The 24,415-nt window shown below is 59.0% G+C and overlaps 1 protein-coding gene across 2 annotated transcripts; it reads left to right on the forward strand.

Moving 5' to 3' along the window:
- Positions 1-2,944: 2,944 nt before the first annotated feature.
- On the forward strand, positions 2,945-24,161 carry DHX34 (DExH-box helicase 34). Of its 2 annotated transcripts, none has more exons than XM_032839442.1 (16): positions 2,945-3,843; positions 6,601-6,912; positions 8,656-8,910; positions 11,295-11,397; positions 12,485-12,702; positions 14,580-14,754; positions 16,586-16,779; positions 17,413-17,514; positions 18,525-18,749; positions 18,890-19,063; positions 19,346-19,448; positions 20,569-20,675; positions 21,868-22,155; positions 22,807-22,983; positions 23,197-23,335; positions 23,996-24,161. In XM_032839442.1, the coding sequence occupies exons 1-16, from the start codon at positions 3,163-3,165 to the stop codon at positions 24,127-24,129; spliced, it is 3,387 nt and encodes a 1,128-aa protein (XP_032695333.1). In that variant the 5' UTR covers positions 2,945-3,162; the 3' UTR covers positions 24,130-24,161. The 2 variants fall into 2 exon arrangements, with proteins under 2 accessions (XP_032695333.1, XP_032695332.1); XM_032839441.1 differs by having other exon boundaries at positions 2,947-3,843; positions 19,331-19,448.
- Positions 24,162-24,415: the final 254 nt, after the last annotated feature.

The following is a 24,415-nucleotide window of genomic DNA, read 5'->3' on the forward strand; positions in this document are numbered from 1 at the left end:
TCGTTGGCTCAACGACAAGGAGTGATAATAGCACCTTTTTTTTTTTTTAAAGATTTAGAGAAGGGGGGGGAAGAGCAGAGGGAGAGGGAGAGAGAGCCTCCAGTAACGTGGAGCTTGATTTCACGACCCTCAGATCATGACCTTAATTGAAACCAAGAGACACTTAACTGGCTGTACCACCCAGGTGCCCCAGAGAGGAGCACCTTTTTATTTTTTTTTTTTTTTTTGCCGTCTTTTTCTTTTTTAAGATTTTATTTATTTGACACAGAAAGATCACAAGTAGGCGGGGGGTGGGAAGCGGGCTCCCTGCTGAGCAGAGAGCCTGATGTGGGGCTCGATCCCAGGACCCTGAGATGACCTGAGCCGAAGGCAGAGGCTTAACCCACTGAGCCACCCAGGCGCCCCGAGAGTAGCACCTTCTTAACACGAGAAAAGTGTAGATGTGTGTATGTATGTAGTTGTGCACACAGATATACGTGCATGATGTAGAATAGTACCTGATCCGTGGGGAGCACTGTTAGCTTTAAAGCAGCAGAACTGGGAGACAAAATGTTAGGTGGAGAGATGGAGGTAAATGGTCACAGTGGTGGGAGAGGCGGTAACAGAGACTGGGAATTGGAGAGAGACAAAAATGGAGCGTCCGAAAAAAACAACTGAATGAGCAAATGAGGAAGTCAGATGGAGCACCGACGAGGAGTGGAGAGGGTCAGGTGGAGAAGGCTTGTTGGAGAGACCATCAGACCTGAAGATAAGAGAAACGAGGAGAGACAGGATCAGACTATCAAAGGAAAGAGGGCTGGGCACGGTGAGCTGAAAAAGACAGGCTGAGACTTGAGGATGGACAGCCAGAGTGGGAGAGAGCTCGGGAAGCAAAGAAAACCTCTGCAGGCCACTGCCACGAGACCCAGAGATGGTCAAAGACACTGTGACAGAGAACCAAGGGGACCCAGGAAATCGACATGGTTGCCTACGAGAAGAGACTCTTTTGAGACCCATGGTACTTGCCCAGTTGGGCCCACGTGCTCCTAGGCAGCTTGCAGCTGGGAGGAATGCTCTTCATTTCATTCCCGATCCTTTTCTCGGGATCCCAGGCTCAGTATCAACAACCACCTGCTGCCTCCCCTGCAACAGGAGTTCCCTATGAAGCCACTCTAGCGTCATCCAGCCCAGGTGTTTGCTGGAAAATGACGCCGAGAGACTGAAGGGAAAGTAGGTGAAATCATTGCTCTCAAAGGTGAATTGTGGCCTTTTTTGTTTTTAAGATTTATTCTAGAGAGAGGATTTCAAGCAGACACCCCGCTGATCATAGAGCCGGGTGTGGGGCTTGATCCCATGACCCTGAGATCATGACCTGAGCCAAAATCAAGAGTCGGTCGCTTAAACCAAATGAGCCCCCCCAGGAGCCCCAAATGGTGGCCTTTTGAGTGTAATTTTCCAGGCTTTATGCTTTGGTTTCTCTCACTGATTTCCGCATGTTAGTCATCACCGGGAGGAAGAGTGGACTTGAATTCTGGTTACTGTTTAGCTCCTCTGTGCCAGGCTAGGTGCTAAGCATTGCAGTGTTTGGAAGGAGATATTATCCCCATTTTAAATTTGCAGGTGGCCAGGGGCGCCTGGGTGGCTCAGTGGGTTAAGCCTCTGCCTTTAGCTCAGGTCATGATCCTAGGGTCCTGGGATCGAGCCCCGCATCGGGCTCTCTGCTCAGCAGGGAGCCTGCCTCCTCCTCTCTCTCTGTCTGCCTCTCTGCCTACTTGTGATCTCTGTCTGTCAAATAAATAAAATCTTAAAAAATTTGCAGGTGGCCACACATCTAACAAATGATGAAGATTCAGAGGTTCAGAGATTGAAACCCAGATCTCCCTGACTCCAAGACCTATACGAAGGAAGGCTCTGAATCCTCTTAAGGTCATAAACTTTAAGAATCCTTGAGTGAGGCGCTTCACTCCAGAAAATTGTACCTACGAGGATATGCTCTTGTATGATTCGTTCGGACTTAGGCAGCTGAGAGAAAACCAACTTTGCCCAAGAAGATATTTTCTTGTGTCGCTGGGACATGAGGGTCGGAGTGGACCAAGCCAAGCTTCTTCCCTCTCTCTTCCACTTCTCCTAGTTGCTCAGTGGTTGTCCTGGCACGTCCTGCCCTGTGTCCAAGAGCAGGCTTTTCTCTAGGATGGATTTCTAGGGAAGACTCAGGTTCATGAGCTACTACGGACAGCTCCAGGTTTATACGTCAGCCCTGTGACCACAGCAGAAACGATAAGGGCTTTTCTGTCCTGACAACCTAGTGGAAATTCCAGAGAAAGGCCATGATTGGTCCCCTGTGGGTCATGTGTCCCCTTCTCGCACCAATCACTGGTTGAAGGAGGAGGATTTGGGGAGCATGAATCAGCCAGGCCTTTGTCACTTGCCCAATCCGGTTTCCTGACTTCAAGACCGGCAGAGCTGGGTGGAATCCAGGAAGGGCTGCTGTTCACAGGGCAGGGGAGCCAGTGGGTCCTGTTACCAGAAAAGGAAGGGATGTGCCAGGCAAGCAAAGACAGAGGATAATCTGACACTTGCAAAATTGTGCACTCGATTTCAAAGCGTTCCTAGGCGTCCTGAAGCTCAGAGACCCCAGAAACCCTTGCCTTACTCTTTTCTTTGTACCGCACCCCTCTTGTGTTACTGTCTCATGGCAAGGTTCTGCTGTTGATTGTCCCCGTGACCCGCCCTCCTTCAGGTTTCAGGTCAAACATCTCTGAGCATCTTTTTCTAGATTACCAAGCATGGTCAGGCAGCTTCTGTGGGCTCCCATGGTCCCATCACAGGATTGTCTGTCTCTTGCCTATGACCATGACCACATATGAAGGCTCAGGGTGGCATAGTCCAGTGCCTACAAAACAGCAGGCTTTCAGGAAATGTTTCTAAAAACGAATAAGTATCTTCTTTTCTCTCCTCCAGGCTTTCCGGGCCTGAAAACCCAGGATGGACTGGTGTCTGTCCCAGAGATCACTGCAGGAGTCGTGAGGGGCCCTGGGTGTCACCAGTTTGAACCAGTCCCTGGGCACCTTCTCTGTCATTGCCCGTGGTCATCCTGGACCATCGACGAGGAGGGAGATTGTCTCTTTGAAGAGGGAGTGGTTCTCCCCCTCGACTTTAGGACAGAGCTGTGATAACCACAGCATGCCGCCTCCCAGAACGAAGGAGGGCGGGGATCCCAGCAAGGAGGAGGCCCTCGAGAAATGGGACTGGAATTGTCCAGAGACACGACGCATTTTCGAGGATGCCTTTTTCCGTGACGAGGATCATATACTCCAGGGTTCGGAGGAGTGCCAGAAGTTCTGGGCCTTCTTCGAACGCTTGCGGAGATTCCAGAATCTCAAGGCCACCAGTAAGGGGGAGAAGGCCCCCGCGCGTCCCCAGCACAGCATCCCAGCCCTGGCTGACCTACCTCGCACTTACGACCCACGCTACCGCATCAACCTCTCGATCCTGGGCCCCGACACCCGGGACTCCCGGGGGCTGGCCAGGCAGCCCCCGGAGAGAGTGGCCGAGTTCCGCCGAGCCCTGCTGCACTACCTGGACTTCGGCCAGAAGCAGGCGTTCGGCAGGTTGGCCAAACTGCAGCGGGAGCGGGCGGCGCTTCCCATCGCCCAGTACGGGAACCGCGTCCTGCAGACGCTGAAGGAGCACCAGGTGGTGGTCGTGGCCGGGGACACGGGCTGTGGCAAGTCCACCCAGGTGCCCCAGTACCTGCTGGCCGCCGGCTTCAGTCACGTGGCATGTACCCAGCCACGGCGGATCGCCTGCATCTCCCTGGCCAAGCGAGTCAGCTTCGAGAGCCTCAGTCAGTACGGCTCGCAGGTGAGTGGGCCGCGCCGGCTTTCTGGGTTTAGGGCACTAGCATTACCCATAACCCTTTCTTAAAGTTTTATTTTTGAGAGCGTGAGCGTGGGGAGCAGGAGAGAAAGAGACTCTCAAACAGGCTGTACGTAGAGACCGACGTGGGGCGTGATCCTGAGGTCACAACCTGAGCCGAAATCCAGAATCAGATACTTAACCGACTGAGCCACCCAGGCGCCCCCCCCACCCCCCATGTAACTTTTTTTTTTTTTAAAGATTTTATTTATTTATTTGAGAGAGAGAGATCACGAGTAGGCAGAGAGGCAGGCAGGGCATGGGGGGAAGCAGGCTCCCCACTGAGCAGAGAGCCTGATACGGAACTTGATCCCAGGACCCTGAGATCATGACCTGAGCCGAAGGCAGAGGCTTAACCCCCTGAGCCACCCAGGTGCCCCCCATGTAACATTTTTAACAGCAAAACATTGGAAATGTCCCAGGGATCATTTGGTTTTTAGCAGCCGTAAGAAAGAGAGTGAGGACACTTCTTTACTAATGGTTTCGAGGGTTCTAATCCAGGCTCTACCACTTACAAATCGTTATTAAAATTCTAATACCCTAAACGGAAGAATGTGCTTATCTTATGTAGCTCAGTGAATTTTCACAAATTGAGTTCATTTATGTAAACACCCCAGAAACCCTCTGTCTCCCCGCCCCCCGCCCCAGTTACTGCCCTGAGCCCCCAAGAGTTGTCACTGTTCTGAGTGATACATTATCGTCTTAGGTGATGATAACTGAGTTAAAGAGGAAATCCCACAGACCAACTTTGCCTCTTTTATTTACTTTTTATAAGTGGAATCAAAAAGCGTGTTCTCTTTGGTGCCCGGCCTCTGTCGCTCGGTACTAGTCTTGTGAGTCATGTCTGCGGTAGAGCGTGTGGGTGCACAGTGCTCTCTCGCGGCTGTTCAGTGTCCCCTGTGAAGACACCACGACACCACAAGGTATCTGTCCCTTCCGCTATTGACCGGAGCTCGGGGCATTTCCAGTTTGCGCCTCTTGTGTGCGGGTGCTGCGGTCAGCATTCTAGAACATGCCATTAGGTGTCTGTCGGTACATATTTCCATCGGGGATGTAGCTAGGAGGGTGCCTGCCCGCTCGTCAGATCTGCAGGGACGTCTGGCTTCAGCAGATGCTGCCAAAATGCTTTGCGAAGGGGCCGCACCCGTCCACACTCCCAACTGGCCCTGTCACAGTTACTCTTTCCTGTTGTGGCTTTTCTGGGTGGGTGGGTCGCAGTAGCACGTTTTCATTTGCCTTAGTCTGACAACTGAGGGTTGAACGCGTTTGTTGGCCAACTGGAAATCCTCTTAAGTGTCTGTTCAGGTTTTTTTCCCTGTTTGTCTTCTGTGTTGTCTTTTTGTTCTTGACGTTTGGGGTTTTAAAGATGAGTGAAATAGATCCTTTGTAGGGTTTCTGTATGGCAGATCTTGTCTCCTACTCTGTGAGCTGTCTTCCATTTTCTGAAGGCTTCTTTTGATGACGGCGTTTCTTTATTTAAGCGTGGTCCAGTCTGTCGTTTTTCTTTCTGTGGTTGGCACTCCGGGTTCTGTTTAAGGAGTATCTCCCTACCTTGACATAAATGCATCCTGTGTTTTTTTCCTAAAGATATTTACCTTTAAAATTATAATTTGTCGGGGCGCCTGGGTGGCTCAGTGGGTTAAAGCCTCTGCCTTCAGCTCAGGTCATGATCCCAGGGTCCTGGGATCGAGCCCCTTCCTCTCTCTCTGCCTGCCTCTCTGCTTACCTGTGATCTCTGTCTGTCAAATAAATAAATAAAATCTTTACAAAAAAAAATTATAATTTGTCAGGAATTGATGTGTGTGTGATGTGAGGTAGGGGTTAAGATCATTTCCTCACAGGGTGCCTGGGTAGCGCTGCAGCTGGTCAAATGTCTGACTCTTCTTGGTTTCGGCTCAGGTCACGATCTCAGGGTTGTGGGATCGAACCCCATCTGGGGCTGCTTGGGATTCTCTCTCTTCTTCTCCCTCTGCCCCTCCCCACTGTGCTTTCTCTCTCTCTCAAATCAATAAAATTTTTAAAAAAGAGATCATTTCCTCCCAACCACTTTCGAACTGTGTTTTGCCTTGGATGAGGGACCTCGGCTTCCCCATCGGTGAGGTGAGAGTAGTGGTTCTTCTCACGGTGGCTGTGAGGATGAAATGAGTGGGTGGCGCCCATTTCAGTGGTTAGAGTAGCGACTCAAAGAGAGGTGAACTATCTCCATGATCATTAATTAGCATAGACACCGGGCTCTGTGCCAGACACTTTATGTGCATGAACACGTCCCATTCTCCCAGCATTTAATATTTTATTTATTTATTTAACAGTGAGAGAAAGAGACAGAGAGATCACAAGTGGGCAGAGAGGCAGGCAGAGAGGGAGGGGGAAGCAGGCTCCCCGCTGAGCAGAGAGCCCGATGCGGGGCTCGATCCCAGGACCATGGAATCATGACCTGAGCTGAAGGTAGAGGCTTTATCCCACTGAGCCACCCAGGCGCCCCTTCTCCCAGCATTTAGGGGTGAAAATGTCTCTGGGGTACGGAAGTGCTCGCCCAGGGTCAGCGGCACTAAGCGGCAGAGGTGGGGTCCACACCTGTTGGACTCCCGAGTCTGAGGGGGCCGGGGAGCGGGGGCGATTGCTGGAATGTTCAGTGTGGGCGGGTGAGGGCTGGCGCTGAGGTCCAGGCGCCTCCCCTGACCCCCCACCCCCTCCCCGACTCAGGTTGGCTACCAGATCCGCTTTGAGAGCACGCGGACGGCAGCCACCAAGATCGTGTTCCTGACAGTGGGGCTGCTCCTGCGGCAGATCCAGCGGGAGCCCAGCCTGCCGCGGTACCAGGCCCTCATAGTGGATGAAGTCCACGAACGGCACCTCCACAACGACTTCCTCCTGGGTGTCCTCCGGCGCCTGCTGCCCCAGCGGCCGGACCTCAAGGTCATCCTCATGTCAGCCACCATCAACATCTCGCTCTTCTCCAGCTACTTCGGCAGCGCCCCGGTGGTGCAGGTGCCCGGGAGGCTGTTCCCCATCACGGTCAGTGCTGCCCCCACGTCCCCCAGTCCTCCCACCCACTCTCTGGCCAGCCCAGACCTATCCCTTCCCTCCGGCTCAGATTCCCATCTTTCCGTGAAGGGCGATCTCGCTCGCGCGCGCTCTTTTAAAGCTGCTGTTCCTGAGTGTGCGCTGTGCCGGGCGGGTGCTCAGTGTCTCCGGCGGAGGAGACCCAGCCTTGGGAAGCTGCGAGTTTATATTCCTCTTACGTAACAGTCCTGCTGGTCCAGGCCGGTGCGCAGCTCTGTTGTATGTGGTCCTTCAGGGACCCGGGCTCTTCTCTTCTCCCGTCTCACGGGGTGGGGCTGCTCAGTCTCCACACTCTTGACCTTTTGGATAATTCTTCTTCTGTGGGGGCTGCCCTGCCTGTTGTAGGCGGTTCAGCAGCCTCCCTGGCTTCTCCTCACCAGCTGCCAGCAGCGTTCTCCTTCCCCAGGAGTGACGGCCCAGGATGTCTCCTGATGTTACCAAATGCCCCTGGGGGTGCCCCCCACCCCGGCCCAGCACCGCTGTCCTAGGGAGCCGACCAGGTCTGTCAGGTCAAAGCTTTCAGGAAGAGGGAGAGAGCCCCAGTCCAGCGAAAGGCCCGTTTGTCTTTAAGTTGGACATGACCTTGCAGCTGTCTCATTCTCTCTGCACCCCACCCCGCTGCGAGGTGAGGGGGCCAGAAGGTTCTTTCTCTTGCTAGGGGGTGGCGTGCCCAGGAAGTAAGGGGCTGAGTCTCTGGGGCCGCTGTGGGTCTCCCACTCCACTCGATACACTGTGCCCCCCCACAACCTCACCCTGTCCCCACAGCGGGCCTGCCCAGGCCTGACTCCACACACGTCCTTGACCTCCCTTCCCAGGTCTTCAGGTTCTCTGGAAACTTTTGCCCTGAACTTTAACCCCTTCGCTCGGGCCTCTTTGCTGGGGCTAGCTTGGTGGTCTTGTCAGAAAGCAGAGTGAAAGCTCATGGGGGCCCCACCACAGCCGTGGGCGCCCTGTGCCAGGGATTTTCGCCCCTGGGGGTAAGACGGAGGCTGGGAGGCGCAGAGCAGCAGAGTGGGGCCTGGAATCCTGCTCGCAGACACCGCCTGGGCCCGGCAGCCTCTCTCTGCTCTTTTGGATCCCCTTTTGCACCCCCACCCCCGTATGTGTCCACCCTCCCACCCTGGGTGGCACTCGTGGACCCCTCCCATGTGGCTTCCCAGTGGCCCTCCATGCCGGTCTGCCCCCGCTCTCAGCTCTGTGTTTTGAAAGCCGCTCCTTCCTCTTGCAGCGGGAGTTGGTAGAAGCCCCGGAGTTCCCAGCACCAGGAACCGCACCAGTCGGTCCCTGTGGTTTTGGGTTCCAAATACCCGTCCTTCTGTCTTCCGGGCAGCCGTAAAAAAATACAAAGGGGGGAGCATGCTATCTGAGAAGTGATTTTTTTAGGCTTTTGGTCCTGGCCTCACCCTTTAAAATTCTGTGGTTGCTGAAGTTCCCCTCCTGACCCGAGAGAGAGCACGTGTCGCGCGTGGAGCTCAGCCAGTTTTCACGCATCAATGCCTGTGTGCGGCCAACAGCCAGATGCGAAACTCACACGTCCCCAGGAGCCTTCCGGTTACCCCGATATGCGGTCCTTTTAGAACCTCCTCCTCTCGTTAACCCGCTTGATGGGCCTGCGCCATCTCCCTGCGCTGTCCCTGCTGCCCCCACCCCCCCCCCGCCTCAGGTGACAGGCGCGCCCCTGCCATCTCCCCGCAGGTCGTGTACCAGCCACAGGAGGCCGAGCCACCAGCGTCCAAGTCCGAGAAGCTGGACCCCCGGCCTTTCCTCAGGGTGCTGGAGGCCATTGACAACAAGTACCCCCCCGAGGAGCGGGGCGACGTCCTCGTCTTCCTCAGTGGCATGGCGGAGATCAGCTCGGTCCTGGAGGCCGCCCAGGCGTACGCCGGCCGCACCCAGCGCTGGGTGGTGCTGCCGCTGCACAGCGCCCTCTCCGTGGCCGACCAGGACAAGGTACCACGCATGGCCCGTGCGGCCAGGCCAGGTGGGGTGGGCAGGGAGGAGGGGGCTGTAGGCGGTGGAGGGAGTATTTCCAGGGTGAGCTTCCTGGTGAGCTGGGGGCATCTGAGTGGAGCTTTGCGGGACAAGGAGGACTTGGAGTAGTCGAGGGAGGGCGTCGGGGTGTGGGTGCAGGAGGCCTCGAGCTCTGGTGTGGAGGTAGGAGTCTGCGAGCCAGGGGTGGGGAAGGGTCGAGAGGCTGCCCTGCCGGAGCGGGAGGGGCTGGCAGAGAGGCCTTCGGGTTACCCTGGTAGTTGTCTGTTGCCTTGTCATGGAGCCCCAAAACCTGGCAGCTGGCGAATGCGTACTGTTCTCTTTTCCCATGGCTCCTGCAGGTCGGGAATTTGCAAGAGGCTTGGAGGGGTGGGGGCATGCCTCTGGCCCAGGCTGTCTTGGCAGGGTGCGGCTGAGGGGTCGGCTGGGGCTGCTGCCATCCGAAGGCTGGCCCAGGGCCGGAGGGCCTTCCTGTAAGATGGCTCAGTTCGTGGCAGGCTGTTGGCCGAGGGCCTCAGTTTCCCTCCATGTGGGCTGTTTGAGTGTCATCCCAGCTTGGTGGCTGGCTCTCCCCAAGAGAACCAAGCAGAAGCCACAACATCTTTCACGGCCTGGCCTTGGACAACCCAGCCGTCATGTCTGCAGGGTCCGTTAGCTGACCTGGGCTGCTCTGGTCAGGGGGAAGGTAGTGGGTGAGGGTGTGGATCCGAGGAGGCGAGCCGCATCGAGGCCTTTGTGGAGGGTGACTACCGCAGTCCCCTGGGGAGGAGGCCCTTCAGGTCACCCTCAGTCATTGATTGAAGAGACCACCTCCTCAGTGCTTCCCCTCGTGCCGAGGGGGCTCTTTGGGACACGCTGGGAGCCAAGATACGGTCCTTCCCCTCACGTAGCTGCCGGTCTGTGGAGGGAGATGGCAAGCCATGATAATTTACAAATGGAAAAGAAAAGTTCTGGAAACGGGAGAGCAGAGCACAGTTGTGGTGGATTCAGGGAAGGCTTCCTGGAGGAAGAAACTTTCAAAACTGAGACCTGAGAAAGCCCCAGCCTAGGAAGGGGGCAGGGAGAAGGGTGTCTCGGCTAATGTGTGTGGAGCCGGCCAGAGCGGCCAGCTGTGTGTGCGCCTTGCCTCGTTGAGACCTTCCAGCAGCCCTGTCTGCCAGGGGCCGCTGTTACCCAGGACAGACACAGACACAGTGGGTCAGGCACTTGTGCGAACTCACATAAGTGGCTGAGCCAGGCTTTGGAATGTGGTAGTTTGGCACCAGAGCCTACGCTGTTAACCAGAGGTTACCAACTTCCTGTAAAGGGCCAGGGAGCACAAAGTCGTAGGTTTGTTCATCTGTTTATTTGAGAGAGACAGACACAGAGCGTAAGCAGGGAGAGAAGCAGACTCCCCGCTCAGAGGGGGGCCTGATGCAGGGCTTGATCAGGACCTCAAGATCATGACCCAAACTAAAGTCAGAAGCTTAGCCAGCTGGGTCACTCAGGTGACCCCAAAGTTGTGGGTTTTGTGAGCCATTTCACATCTAGCACAACTATTCCACTCACAGTAGGAAGGCAGGCACAGACAGACACAGGTGAGGCTGTGCTGGGTTAAAACTTGATTCACAAAAACAGACAGGAGGCTGGATCTGGCCCCCAGGCCTAGTTGCAGACCCTCCACTCTCGCCCACTGTGTTTGTCTCCTGGGCCCAAAAGAAGAGCTTGTGCAAAGGGCCTGTGGTGAGAGAAAGGTGGGGGCCCCTGGGAGACTACCTGCAGGGCGTCTGGGGTCTGTGATGGGGAAGGCAGGCTGGGTGCTAGTGAGAGGTGGGCAGACCTAAGCTGCGTGGCCTCGAAGACCCATTGTGGTGCTTGGCCTTTGTCCCAAGTGCTCCTGGAGCCACGGGAGGGTTCTAGCAAGGTGGGGAGTGGCGCCTGTTTGTCCTTTAGCAGATCCCTCTGCTGTGTGTGATCACGGGTGGGAGGCCAGAGGCCAGGAAGGAGGCTGGGGCAGGACCTGGGTGGGAAGGGAGGGCCTGGACCAGGACAGGGCTGTGGGTTTGAGGAGAATGGAATGAATTCGGAAACATTTAAAACATGCAGGTGTGGCTGGAGTGGGGAGGGGCAGGGGAGTCAGGACAGCCCCGATTTGTGGCGCACGTGTGTGATGAACCATCTCTGAGATGGGAACTCGGGGAGGAGGAAAGCGTTCAGTGGGAGGTGCTGAGGCTATTTGAGATACTGTAGGTGAGTGTGAAATGCCTGTGGGCCATCCAGGACACGTCAGGGAGGCCACTGGACATGGGTCAGCAAGGGTCTGTTAGTCCCGGATGTCACCTCCTCCCTACCCACCCGCCCCCCAGGTATTCGATGTGGCTCCCCCTGGAGTTCGGAAATGCATCCTCTCCACCAACATCGCCGAGACCTCTGTCACCATTGATGGGATCCGCTTTGTCGTCGATTCTGGTAAGGGCTGCTGCCTGCCACCCCTCAGGTCCTAGAGAGAAGTGTGGGGTCTGGAGATGTGCAAATGCAGTGAGGGGACTCCAGACCAAAGCAGGGAGTAGGTGGTTTTTAGGGCCGTGGAGCAGTGGCAGCATCTTGTCAGACATTCCAAGCTTGCTCCTGCCTCAGGGCCTTTGCACTTACTGGTGTCCCTGCTGAGAGCCATCTTTTTCCAGATATCCACAAGCCTCACCCCCTCATCTCATTTCAGGGCCTGCATAAACGTGTCCCCATCAGAGAGGCTCACCTTGTCTGCTTTGGTGATTTCCCCTTCCTCTTCCCGCTGTAGCTTCCCTTAAGAGACCCATCGTTCCTCAGAGTATGGGCCTTATATTTTATATCTGTTGGTCTATTTCTTTTCTGTCTTCCCAGCTGGACTGTTCTCTGGGAAGTCAGTGTAGCGTAGCGGTTGGGAGACACTGGGGCCAGCCTGGCTGTGTGAGCGAGGTGGCGTCCCTGAGACTGTGTGTGTCCGTTCGCTCATTTGTAAAGCGACAATAATAGCAGAGCCTCCTTTGGGCTGGAAGGCTTCAGCGAGTGAATTCGTTCCCCTGGGTATTTTGGGTGGTACCCGGCACAGAGAGAGCCCTCTGTGTTAGCAGTGACCTCACCGAATCTGGGGACCGTCCATGATAAAATATCCCATAATTCTGCATACCATCGAAATTTTAAAATGCTGGCCATGAAATATGGATATGTCGTTGCTTCTGGGGTGCGTCCCATTTTCAGAGGCGATGAAAGTGGCCAGAGTTGGTCTTAGCGCCGATGACCTCTGTTCCGCTCAGCCCCGTGAGGCTGGGGACAGTGTTTACAGCTGCGCCCCATACAGAGCCTGGCATACAGCAGGGGCCTAATAAGAACCGTTGGATAACCGGGCTTCCGAAAACGCAAATCCGAGACGTGTGAATGAAGGGCGAAAGGCCGAGTCAAGGAGATGTCAGGGTCAGGGCCGTGTTACTGGGAGAGAGGAGGCAGCAGGGGCTGCAGGGGCCAAGCCCGAGGTGGGGGGCCCCGCGGCTACTGCACCGGCTGTCCCGTCCCCGCGCAGGGAAGGTGAAGGAGATGGGCTACGACCCGCAGGCCAAGCTGCACCGGCTGCAGGAGTTCTGGATCAGTCAGGCCAGTGCCGAGCAGCGCAAGGGCCGGGCCGGCCGCACGGGCCCTGGCGTCTGCTTCCGGCTCTATGCTGAGTCCGACTACGAGGCCTTCGCCCCCTACCCGGTCCCCGAGATTCGGAGGGTGGCGCTGGACGCACTGGTGCTGCAGGTGAGGCCTCCGGCGGGACCCTCCGTGCCCTGCGGGCGGGCGGGGCAGGGGAGCGCGGCGCTTCCAAACGTCTGCTCCCCTGGCAAGGGCAGGGTTGTCCCCGGGTCCCCGAGCTCAGGCGGCCCCATCGGAATGCTTTCAGCAGCGACAGCCAGCCCACCCCAAAGCGGCTCTTGAAACCGGGACTTCTCGGGACAGTCTGGTCCTGGCTTCTAGGCAGCTCTGCTGCAGTTGGGCTGCTGGGTCGCGGGGGCCCCTCGCGGAGCGGCCGACACGCAGGACTTTAATCATCCGGGTGCTGGGCAGTTTCTTTCATGGGGAGACCCAGGCCCCTTCCCGGTGCGGCCTGCAGAGGAGCGTGGGAGGGCCTGAGGGCCAGGCCCCCCGCACTCACCCTGCCCTGTTAGTGCTCACTCCCGGGCCCACCCCTCCCCACGGAGCGTGGCCCTGGGCTCTGTGCCTGGGCAGAGGACAGCCAAGGGGGGCGGGGAGGGGCTTTCCACAGCAGCAGCCTCCCCCCAGGCGGAGTGGCTCGGGGCACAAACCAGCCCCCTTCCTGCAGGTGGTGCACCCCGAGGGTTTCTGTCAGATTTTGTTTTTCAAAAATGCCGCTCGGGATCCACTGTGTGCGTTCCTGACCCACGCGGCCTGCCCGATCTGGACGATGGGCCGTTTCATGTGAGGCGCGGTCCCCAGACAGGGAAGCAGAAGGCTTGGTTATTGAAGTGGGTCAGTGATGTCCTCTAGGGCTCGGGCTTGTTCTAGCCTTTTTAAAAAAATTTGACAGCAGAGATCACAAGTAGAGAGGCAGGCAGAGAGAGAGAGAGGAGGAAGCAGGCTCCCTGCCCAGCAAGAAGCTCGTTGCAGGACTCCCAGGACCCTGGGATCATGACCTGAGCCGAAGGCAGAGGCTCAACCCACTGAGCCACCCAGGTGCCCCTTATTCTAGCCTTTTCTGTCTTCTAACCATCAGTGGCTCTGCCAAGCGTAGCAATGGAGGCGGTGACGGTGCGCTTACCTCGAGCTCACTATGGGCCGGGTGCCCTTCCTGGTGTTGTGTGTCTAGAACTGTTTGGATCCCGCAAATACTGGGAGGCAGGTAGTCTTATCGTTCCGATTTCTGGATGAGGAACCAGTCGAACAGAGAGGTGATTTAAGTTGCCCCAGGTGTCCCAGCGGGATTCCCTCTGAAGCTGTCAGGTTCCGGAGCCGGCCTCGTACGTGCCACCTGGCTCAGATAGCCGTGGCCTCACCGCCTCCCTCTCTACCATCTAGAGGCAGATGAAAGTGCCACCCCTCAGGGCCTCATTTTTAAGGCCCCGGGAACCTTTCCCTGAAGGCCCCCGGCCGAGCCCCCACCCCATCTCATTGGCAGCACTGGGTCACTGGTGTCTCCTGGTGGACTTGGAACTGCCCGGGGCCGTGGCCTTGGCTGAGTAGCTCAGAGAGGGGACCTCCGGCTGCAGCCACTCACCGGAATCACCTCGAGAGCTGAAATAAAAAATCTGGCCTTTGCCCCACACCCAGAGCTTCTAACGTAAAGGTTTTTTCATGAGTACAGGGCGTCCTTCCGGGCGGCAGTGGGGAGGCCGGCCCACCTCAAACTACCAAGCCAAAGAGAGGATTTCACAAGGCTGTGCATCCGTTGTGGGGGGGGTGGTCTGGCTTAGGAATGACTAAGGACTTCTGCTGCTATCCTTGGTCTGGGAGAAGAGGTGCTGGACAGACAGCCAGTGGCCCTTCTCCCCTGCCTCTGTACAGTGGCCTTGACATTGGGAGATTTAAGGTAGCATGAGTTTGTGATCTGTGAGCCCCTGGCCAGTGCTGCATAGTAGCTCCCGTGTCCCCCATTCCTGGGGGGTCAATTGTCATTCCAGATGAAAAGCATGAGCATGGGGGACCCGCGAACCTTCCCTTTCATTGAGCCTCCGCCACCAGCCAGCCTCGAAACGGCCATCCTCTACCTCCGGGACCAGGGGGCCCTGGACAGCTCCGAGGCCCTCACCCCCATCGGATCCCTGCTGGCCCAGCTGCCTGTGGACGTCGTGATTGGTGAGGACGTCCTCCAGGGTGATCACCCAGGGAGCTGGGAGTGGCCGTGGGGACCGTTCATGCCCTGTGTGACTCGTCGGTCAGCCTGTACTTTCTCTGGGCCCCGTCCGATCAGTCACAAGTTCCTCGTGCCAGACCGTTCTGGGCGCTGGGGTGTGCGAGTAAACCAACAGGCCCCTGTCTCCTCCGCACACCCTGTTCCCAGCTCCGCCCTGCTGGCCCCTCTCTCGGTGTCGTAAGGATGTCAACACAGCCCGCTTCTTCCTCCTGCTCATCCTTGAGTCATCCGGGCCCTTCTGAGAAGCTCGCTGACCGACGTGTGTCCTGCTCTGATTCTTGTGACTCGTGACGAGCTAGATGCTCTGTGGCCTGCACAATATTCCCAGGCGAGCAGGACTCGCTGTGGCACTGTTGGCCAGGCTTGACGCTCCGCAGAACCTTCCGGCCGTGTTCCCATCATTCACGTCCCCTCAGGGCACCACCCTGAGCTTCAGGGGGGACAGGAGACTGGGGACCACCGACCCCGAGGGCCTCTCATGGTTATGAAGACGGTTCTGTTTGTTTTAGAAGAACACAGGGCCAGAGCCAGGGGAATCTGATCCGAAGTGAAAAAGAACGTTCTGTGAGCCTTGGCTGTGTGTCAATGAAAGGCTTTGTGGGCCTTGTGTCATTTCACTCTCACCTGGTGACGGAAGGGCATTTGGTCACCCCTTCTGTATAGGTGAGAAAGTTGAAGCTTGGCCGGGGACAAGGACCTGCACCCCAGGGCCCGGAGCGGGCGGGCAACAGGGCCTGGGCTGGACCTGGTGTGACAGGGGAGTGACTCACTGCAGCCTCTGAGAAAGGCTGTCACTTGCCCAGGGTCACGCCGTGGGCAGAGTTGGGAGGCACCCACAGCCAGGCGCACACTGTCGGTCCCCAAGCCCCGCGGGGCAGGCGGCACAGCTGACTCAGTGCCGGGAGGTTCCGGGCCCAGATGGCTCAGTCCTGCCTCCCCTGTGCCAGGTGGGGCGTCGAGTGCTTTCCCGTTCTCCCAGCAGCCAGATGCTGCTGTTGGCTCATTTCACTGACGGGGAAACAGAAGCGCAGGAGAAGGGAGGGACTTGCCCAAAGGACAGAGCTAGAGAGCCCTGGGACAGCCTCGTTTTCTTGCCATGTTTTATAAGGTTAGATGTGTAACAGGAACTTTCCAGAAAGGCGGCCAAAGGGACCGGTAAGGATGAGTCAAACACGTGTTACGCAGGCTGCTGACCACGGGACAGACAGGCGAGGGCCTGGGGGTCCAGACCAGGGACCTGCTGCTTCAATGTCTCCCCATCTTCCCTTCTCCTGCTTCACGCCCCCCCCCCCCATCGGCCCCTGCATCCGCCGCCTCCACCTTGAATTACACAAAGTGCAGGAGAGGAACCGTCCGGAGGCAGGCACAGGAGTCTGTGGTGTGTCAGGCCAGGCCGTCAGGGCTCTGGTGGAGTTTCCTTCTAGAGGGAGGGGGGCATGCGGGGAAGGAGAGCCAAGCCAGGAGGGGGCGCCGGGTGTAGAGCGGAGAGCCAGGCGGGCAGGGGCAATGCTCAGACCAGCCCTCCGACCGAGCCCACCTGGTGCCTTGGGGCAAGATTGTGGTCAGCCCCGACCTACAGATGGGAAACTGAGGCCTTGCCCAAGCTCGCATGCCTGGGAGGCAGAGTGTGGACTCAGTTCTGTCATTGTAGCTCCCAGGGCCCTTTGCGGATAAGGTGGAGGGGGCGGGGGGCCGGCTGGGAGGGGGGGGGGCGGGGAGGGCGGCGGTCCCAGTCCCCAAGAGGCTCAGCTCGGCGTCTCCCCGACCCGCCAGGGAAGATGCTGATCCTGGGCTCCATGTTCCACCTGGCGGAGCCCGTGCTCACCATCGCGGCTGCCCTCAGCGTCCAGTCACCCTTCACCCGCAGCGCCCAGAGCCACCCGGAGTGTGCGGCGGCACGGCGGCCCCTGGAGAGTGACCACGGGGACCCCTTCACGCTCTTCAACGTCTTCAACGCCTGGGTGCAGGTGAGGCCAGCGGTGGGGCTCCTGTCTGTGACATTGCGAGTGGGACAAGAGGTGGCCCGCTACCCTGGTGAGGACCCCGAGCCCTCTGCGGACTAGAGGGCCCCTGTCTCCACTATCTGCTCCCGTGGCCATGGGACGCTGGGGCCCAGTGTCGAGGGGAGGGGAGTGATTCCAAAGCACCAAGTAAGACCACTGCCGCCCAGAGGAAGGGCCCACGCTCCTAGGATGGCACTTAGTGTCCAGCATGTGCTCTGGCCATGCAGTCCCAGGGACCCGGTGGTGACTGAAAGCCCTTGGCCCTGCCCTCCAGGGTCACACAGTCCTGTGCAGGGAGGCAGACCTGTCCCTGGGCTGTGACCTCCCAGAATGGGCTGTGATGGCAGTCCAAGGGACTGGGTGTGCCCATAGGGGATGTCTGACCCAGTGTAGTCTGGAAGGCTTCCTGTAGGAGGAAGCAGTGACACCGAGACTTGGGAGAAGAAGGAGAACATGTGTGTTCCTGCCTCCTTTTCTAGGGACTGCTGTTTGGGCCCATTCTGGTGGCGGCTGGGGGTATCTGGGTGCTGGGTCAGCCGCTGCACCCTTCCCTAACCGACCAGGCCCTGACCCTCCGGCGTCTGGTACCCCACCCAGGTGAAATCTGAGCGGAGCAGAAACTCACGCAAGTGGTGCCGCCGCCAGGGCGTAGAGGAGCACCGGCTGTACGAGATGGCCAACCTGCGGCGCCAGTTCAAGGTGAGGCTCAGGACCAGGGGAGGGGGCCGGGTGGGGGTGGGAGAGCGAGTGCGGGGGCACCCACCCCTTTCCTTCTCTGATGGAGCAGTCAGAGTCCCACCCTACACCCACCCCCACAGCCATCAGACACTCAGATGTGGGGTGGCCTGGGTGAGTCATGGGTGGAAATCCAGGAGGGCTTCCTGGAGAAGTGGACAGGGTCAATGGTCACGTTATATCCTCACAAAGAACCTTGCCATCTGGAGCAGGGTGCTGAGCTCTGGGAGGCAGCAGGGGCCGACGGCTGGCACACCAGATCCGAGCGAATGTCCCAGTGGCAAGTTCCAGCTCTGTCATTTGCTAGCAGTGTGGCCCTGGGCAAGTTCCTGCAAGGCCCTGGGCCTTGGCCTCTGTGCCATCCTGTGAAGATTAAATGAGTTAATAGACGAGGGGCACCTGGGTCGCTCAGTGGGTTAAGCCTCTGCCTTCAGCTCGGGTCATGATCTCAGGGTCCTGGGATCGAGCCCCACATTGGGCTCTCTGCTCAGCAAGGAGCCTGCCTCCCCTCCTCTCTACCTGCCTCTCTGCCTGCTTGTGATCTCTCTCTGTCAAATAAATAAAATCTAAAAAAAAAAAAAAGTTAATAGACGAAAGAGCCTTTAGAACAGGGTAAGTCCCCTGTGGCATGGCTGCCCGTGGTTGCGCATGACCACACTGGGGGGCCCAGAGGGGGCGGTCACCCGACCACGGCCTACTGTGCAATTTTAGGAGACCTCCCCACCCCACCCCCTGTCGGAGACCGCAGATGCTTGGACTGTTCTCGGCATCTCTGGCTTTCCAGGACCTTGCTTTGGCTTTGGTTGGCTTGCAGAGTCCGAGAGGGTGGTGAAAGGCAGGGGCTCCTCTCTCTGTGTCGCACAAGACATCCCAAGTCCTCTGAAACGGTAGGGGCCGGCGAGTGGCAGGCCCAGGACCGGAGCCCCAGACTCAGCCTGCCCTGTGTCCCTCACCCGGGCTCCACCTATCCCCAGGAGCTGTTGGAGGACCACGGGCTGCTGGCCCGGGCACAGGCCGCAACACCAGGCGACAGCTCGCGCCGGCTGCAGGAGCGCCGGGAACGCAGGGAGCTGTACCGCCTGAAACGCCAGCATGAGGAGGGCGGGGGGCGGCGGCGCAAGGTGCTGCGGCTGCAGGAGGGCATGGACGGCGGCTCCAGCGACGAGGACCGGGGGGCCGGTGATGGCGTGGACATCCAGGTGGGTGCCGGGGCGGCGGGGGGCATGGACAGGACCTGGCCCCCGTACTCTGTGGCTCCCTGGGGTCCTAGTGGCAGCCCCTCAGGTACCAGGCTGGCCCCCCCCCAGGAACCTGCCTTCCCCCCACCTTCCCCTCGCAGGATGTGAAGTTTCAGCTGCGGCATAGCCTGGATCAGCTACAGGCGGCCACCAGCTCGGCCCAAGACCTGACACGGGACCAGATGGCGCTGCTCAAGCTGGTGCTGGGCCGGGGCCTCTACCCGCAGCTTGCCGTCCCGGACCCGTTCAACAGCAGCCGCAAGGACTCGGACCAGGTGGGCTTCCTCTGGACGCTTTGCCCCTCGGCATGCCTTCCCTGCTGTGCTCGGTGCTAAGGACACGGGAACAGTCCTGGCCTTGCCCTCATGGGGCTCCAGTGCACCGGGGCAGAGGGCGGGGGTGTCAGGGAAGGCTTCCTGGAGGAGGTGACTCCTGAGTGGAGACGTGGATGGGGAATCTGGCCAAGAGAGTGGAGAAAAAGGGTTGTGGGCAGCGGAGGAGTAGGTCTGAGGGCCTCTGTCACTTGGTGTCTGCCTCTGCAGATCTTCCACACGCAGTCCAAGCAGGGGACCGTGCTGCACCCCACCTGCATCTTTGCCAACAGCCCGGAGGTACTGCACACGCAGGAGCAGGCGGCCAGGGGCGGCGAAGCCAGCCGAGGTACCGGGAGTCTAGGCAGGGAGAGAAAACCCCCTCGGGGGGGGGGGGGGGGGCGGGAGGGGACGATAACGTCAGGGGGCCCCTCACCATCTGGGCTTGCCTCCTGGCTCCTGCCCACACTTTGCCGACATGGGACCGGCTGGTGTCGGGGTGTTGGGGTCCCAAGAGCCAGACCTCTCGGGGACTCTCTTGGGGACTCACTCCCACGCTGAGCCCCACCTCCCCATGGTGACTAGTGGGGCGCTGTGGCCACACCCTAGGCCAGAGCTTTTAGCAAGTAGGGGGGACCTGTCCCAGGGGCTCTATGAGCGCCCTAGCTTGGTCCTGCCCCAGGGCACCCCTGGCCGCTGGGGCCCGGAACGCAGCATCCAAGCGCTGGGCCAGGCAGGGGCCTGGCCAGGATGCCCCCTGTGTGAGTTCTGGGACAGCTGCTCTCTGTCTTTGTTTATATACAAAGTAACCGTGGTAAAATGTGAACATTAACTCCAAAAGGTAAGGTTTGTAATTTTCATTTTTTAAAAAGATTTTTTTGACAGAGATAACAAGTAGAGAGGCAGGCAGAGAGAGGAAGGGAAGCAGGCTTCCTGCTGAGCAGAGAGCCTGATGTGGGCCTCGATCCCAGGACACTGAGATCATGACCTGAGCCGAAGGCAGAGGCTTTAACCCACTGAGCCACCCAGGCGCCCCTAAGGTTTATAATTTTAAACGGTGAAGGTAGAATTTGAAACTTTCCCCTCAAATCTTTAACTGCTGTAAATTTCTAGGCAGTCCGCTCTCTTCCTGTTACATTGTTTTCCTCCTTTATTTTTTCATTTTGAAAAGTCCCAGACCCCTTCCTGGGAAAGAATGGGACGAGCCCTCGGTAGCCTCACCCAGCTTCCTGCCACCCTGTGTCTTCTGTCACCTCACGTTTTGCTCCTTTTTGCTGGGATCCGATCTCAGGCCTGTCGCTGAGAAGTGTAAAACAAGGACTGGTGTTTTCGCTGCTGTGATGCCTGGTGAAATCAGCAGTATTTCCTACTGCATGGAAATGGCCCTGGGGGGACGGACCAGCGGGGGCTGCTGTGGGCAGGAGATCAGGTGGCGGGGGGACCCTGAGCTGCCCTCCGGACCGTTGCAGATGACAAGGACAAGGTGAGCAGCAAGCACCAGCTCCTCGCCTTCGTCTCGCTGCTGGAGACCAACAAGCCCTACCTGGTGAACTGCGTCCGTGTCCCCGCTCTGCAGGTGTGTCCCAGCCGCCGCGCAGCCTGACCGTGTCCCTGGGGCAGGAGGCCGGGCTGGGCGGAAGAGCCGCCTTCCCCCAGCTGGCTGCTGTCTCTGCCTTCGAGTATCCATCCAGTAAGCACTTGGCTGAGCGCCTGCTGGGTGCCGGGGACTGGCCTAGGCACCGACAGCCCAGCAGGCAGTAAGACCAGCCCCGGTCCCTGCTGGCGAAGGGGTCACATGCAGCTGGGGAGGATGGCAGTAATGACAGACATGCTAGCGGGTGAGGACGACTTGGGGAAGATGAAAAGAATAGGGTAAAGGGGTTAGGGTGGGGTGAGGGTAGGGAGCAGGTTGTAATAGGAAGGTGATCAGGGTGGGCCTCGCTGAGAAGATGCAGTGGAATGAAGAAAGGAGCCACCAGGATACTTAGGGAGAAGAGTGTCTTGGAACAGCAAGTGCAAAGGCCCTGAGGCACATGCATGCCCACTGTGCCCAGAGAACAGCTGGACCAGAGGTAGTGAAGGGGAAAGTGGCTGGAGCTGGGGTCAGAGAGAGGAGGTCCGAGAGGCTGGGACGTCTCCCCCTCTCCTGGGAGGGTTTGAATAGGGCTGGAACAGGGTCTGATGCAGGGCAGTGTCAGGAACCCAGCGAGGAGGCGACTGTAGTCATCCTGGCAGGAGAGGGTGGGGGCCGAGGACACGTGTGGGTTGTGGATAGGTTGGTGTATGTGTCTGTAGCCAAGAAGGGAGAGTCCTGCCAGCGTTAGCTGCGCCGCCTCCTGAGTTCCGCACACCACCCTGCCCGCCGAGGCCCACCCTCCCTTCCCGCTCTACAGAGGAGCGAGGCTGGGGGAAGGCATAGGTAGTGACTGTTCAAATGGGAGGGGCCCTGTCTGAGGCGGCTTTGACAGAGGCCTCCGCGAGGTCACTGCTGCCCGGTGGCAAGACTGGATGAGGACCCAGACTTCCTAGAACGTAGTGCAGTTGATGCTTTGACCTTGGTTGGTCTGTTTGTCCAAGTACAGTGTCCGTGCCGTGGGGGTGGGGACCCTCACTTGCAGCCAAGGCGGGAAGGGGCCTGGCACGCAGGGGGCTGTGGTGGGTGGTGCGGGTGGACGGACAAGTGGGGGGAATGAGGGGTGGATAGTGTCTCTTGAAGCTGGTGTCCTGCCCCGCACCCCACCGTCTGCCTCCTGTCCCCTCCCTTCCAGTCCCTCCTGCTCTTCAGCCGGTCCCTGGACACCAACGGCGACTGCTCGCGCGTGGTGGCTGACGGCTGGCTGGAGCTCCAGCTTGCGGACGGCGAGAGCGCGCTCCGGCTTCTGGCAGCTTCTGTGCGGCTCCGGACCCAATGGGAAAGCGCCCTGGACCGGCAGCTGGCCCATCAGGCCCAGAGGAGGCGGCCAGAGGTGGACAAAGGGGAGGACACGGCGGCTCCGGGGGACCGCAGGGAGGTGGCAGACCTGAGCCGGGACCTGCTGCGGTTTGTGGCATCTGAGGTCCGTGCCGCCTGCGTGGCTGTGCCCACGTTCACAGGCCAGAAGGCCTGTCTTCCCCTCCTTCCCTGGTCGTGCTTTGGGGTTTGCATTGGACTCCAGGCACCCAGCGGCAGAGGCCGAGCCATTAGCCCCTGTGGGGCCCCTTCCCCCAGCCCCCACAGTTCTGTGTGCATTTATTGAGCACCACTGCACGTGCTGTGTGAGGTGCTCTCATGCAGGCCAGAGAGGGAAGCTGTAAGAAGCGGTCTGTTCACAGAGGGCGCAGGGAGGAACTGGGCGGGGCAGGTGTGAGGTCAGTTCCCCGCCTCGTAAGTGGGCAGCTGGGAGTCGCTCCCAGGTCTGCGTGCAGATGGGGTAGAGAGAAGGGTGTGCACCAGGGTGACTTCCCAGAGCTGCAGGCCCGGGGAGCCAGGGCAAGGGGAAGGGACCGGCGTGCTGGGTGATGGCGGGTTGGGTTGTGGTCCCACAGGTAACAGGGAGCAGAAAAGGGGCACTGGCGCGGATGCTAGACCAGCCTCTTGTAGCCAGTGCCTGAGACCGTGCTGTGACTGACTTGAGCAGTTGGCCCTGTCCTGGGTCCGATTTCAGGCACAGCTGGATCCAGGTGCCCTAACAATGTTTCCTTGAGTCTGTCTCTCTTTCCTTCCCCAGGTTCCCTACAGCCTCCGGCGGCTCACAGGGCTGGAAGTCCAGAACCTATATGTGGGACCCCAGACCGTCACCGCTGCCCCCAGTCTCCCGGGCCTCTTTGGCAGCTCTACCCTCTCCCCCCACCCCACCAAAGGGGGCTACGCAGTCACTGACTTTCTCACCTACAACTGCCTTGCGGTAAGCATGGACCCCACCTCGGCCCATCACACCACCCCCAACCCTAAACGGAGGCAGTCCCGGCCTCCCCCCCGACAAGCCACATCCCAACTTAGGGCAGGAGGTGGTTTTGGCGTGGGGCCCGCCAGCCCCGAGGGGTGCTAGCACAGGTCGCAGGCGGGGGGGCTGGTGAGTGGGGCAGGGGCACGTCCTGATGCAGCCTTCCTGCCCCAGAGTGACACGGACCTGTACAGTGACTGTCTCCGCACCTTTTGGACCTGCCCCCACTGCGGCCTGCACCTGCCCCTGACGCCCTTGGAACGCATCGCCCATGAGAACACGTGCCCCGAGGCCCCGCAGGACGGCCCCCCAGGTAGGGACGTGGGGGAGGCCGGGGCAGCTGTGTCCACCCGCCCCTCCTGTGGGGCTTTACTGCAAGGCTGGGCCTTCATCCGCTCCCCGTCTGGGGACTGAGGACCTCAGCCCTCTGGCTCTGGTTGGTGCCACATCGGGTTTTGTCACAGAGACTGGGAACCAGGGATGGGAGGGCCCAGAACATCACCTCTTCCTCATTCTTTTGTGTCTGTCTCTCTGGGCTCCATGTGGGGCTGACTTTGGTCTGCCTCTGGTTCTATTGCTGTGTGTCTCGTTCTTTTCTCTGTCCGGCTGCTGTCTCTGGCTCAGCCACCCTGCCCCTTTGTCTCCCGAGGGGTGCCACAGCAGGCAGATCCCACCACAGTGGCCGGGGCTGGTCTGGGAGGTGGCAGTGGGACCCCATGGTCCCCATGCCAGGATGCGCTCTTCCTCAGTCTCTGTGTCCCAGGGGGTGACAGAGACAGACACAACGAGACACACAGAGCAGAGACTTGCCTGTGTGTGTGTGTTAATCAAGGAAGGCTTCCCTGAGGAGGTGAAACCAGAGGCCCCAGAGACTGGGAGGTGGCCTAAGCCCTCTGGGTGCCTGGGACTTGGGGGGGGAGGGTGGGAACACGCAGGGGTGACTCCCACCCCCGACAGCCCACCTGTCTTGTAGGGGCAGAGGAAGCCGCCCCCGAACCCGTCCAGAAGACATCTGCCCTGCAGAGGCCCTACCACTGCGAGGCCTGCCAGAAGGACTTTCTGTTCACGCCCACAGAGGTGCTGCGCCACCGGAGGCAGCACGTGTGAGCGGGGCCAGGAGCCCCACCTGTCACTCTCTCACCCCCACCGGGCACCGAGATTCCTGCCCGAACCGCAGCCTGGGCTCAGTGCTCTGGTCGGGCCGGCCTGGCATGGGGGGGAGTGTGAACATGCGAATAAAGTCTCTTGTGCGGCCTCCTGCTGCCCCTCGTCGGTCCTCCCGCGCCCCTGCTCTCATCCCGCCTGCTGATCCGAGGTGCCCCAGGGCCCAGGGAGACAGCAGGGCCTTCAGCTCCCACGCAGAGGACCCTGATCCACCCCCACCCCCCTGCAA

This window comes from Lontra canadensis, unplaced genomic scaffold, assembly GCF_010015895.1.
Source record: "Lontra canadensis isolate GAN:19392208 unplaced genomic scaffold, GSC_riverotter_1.0 scaffold107, whole genome shotgun sequence".
NCBI lineage: Eukaryota > Metazoa > Chordata > Mammalia > Carnivora > Mustelidae > Lontra > Lontra canadensis.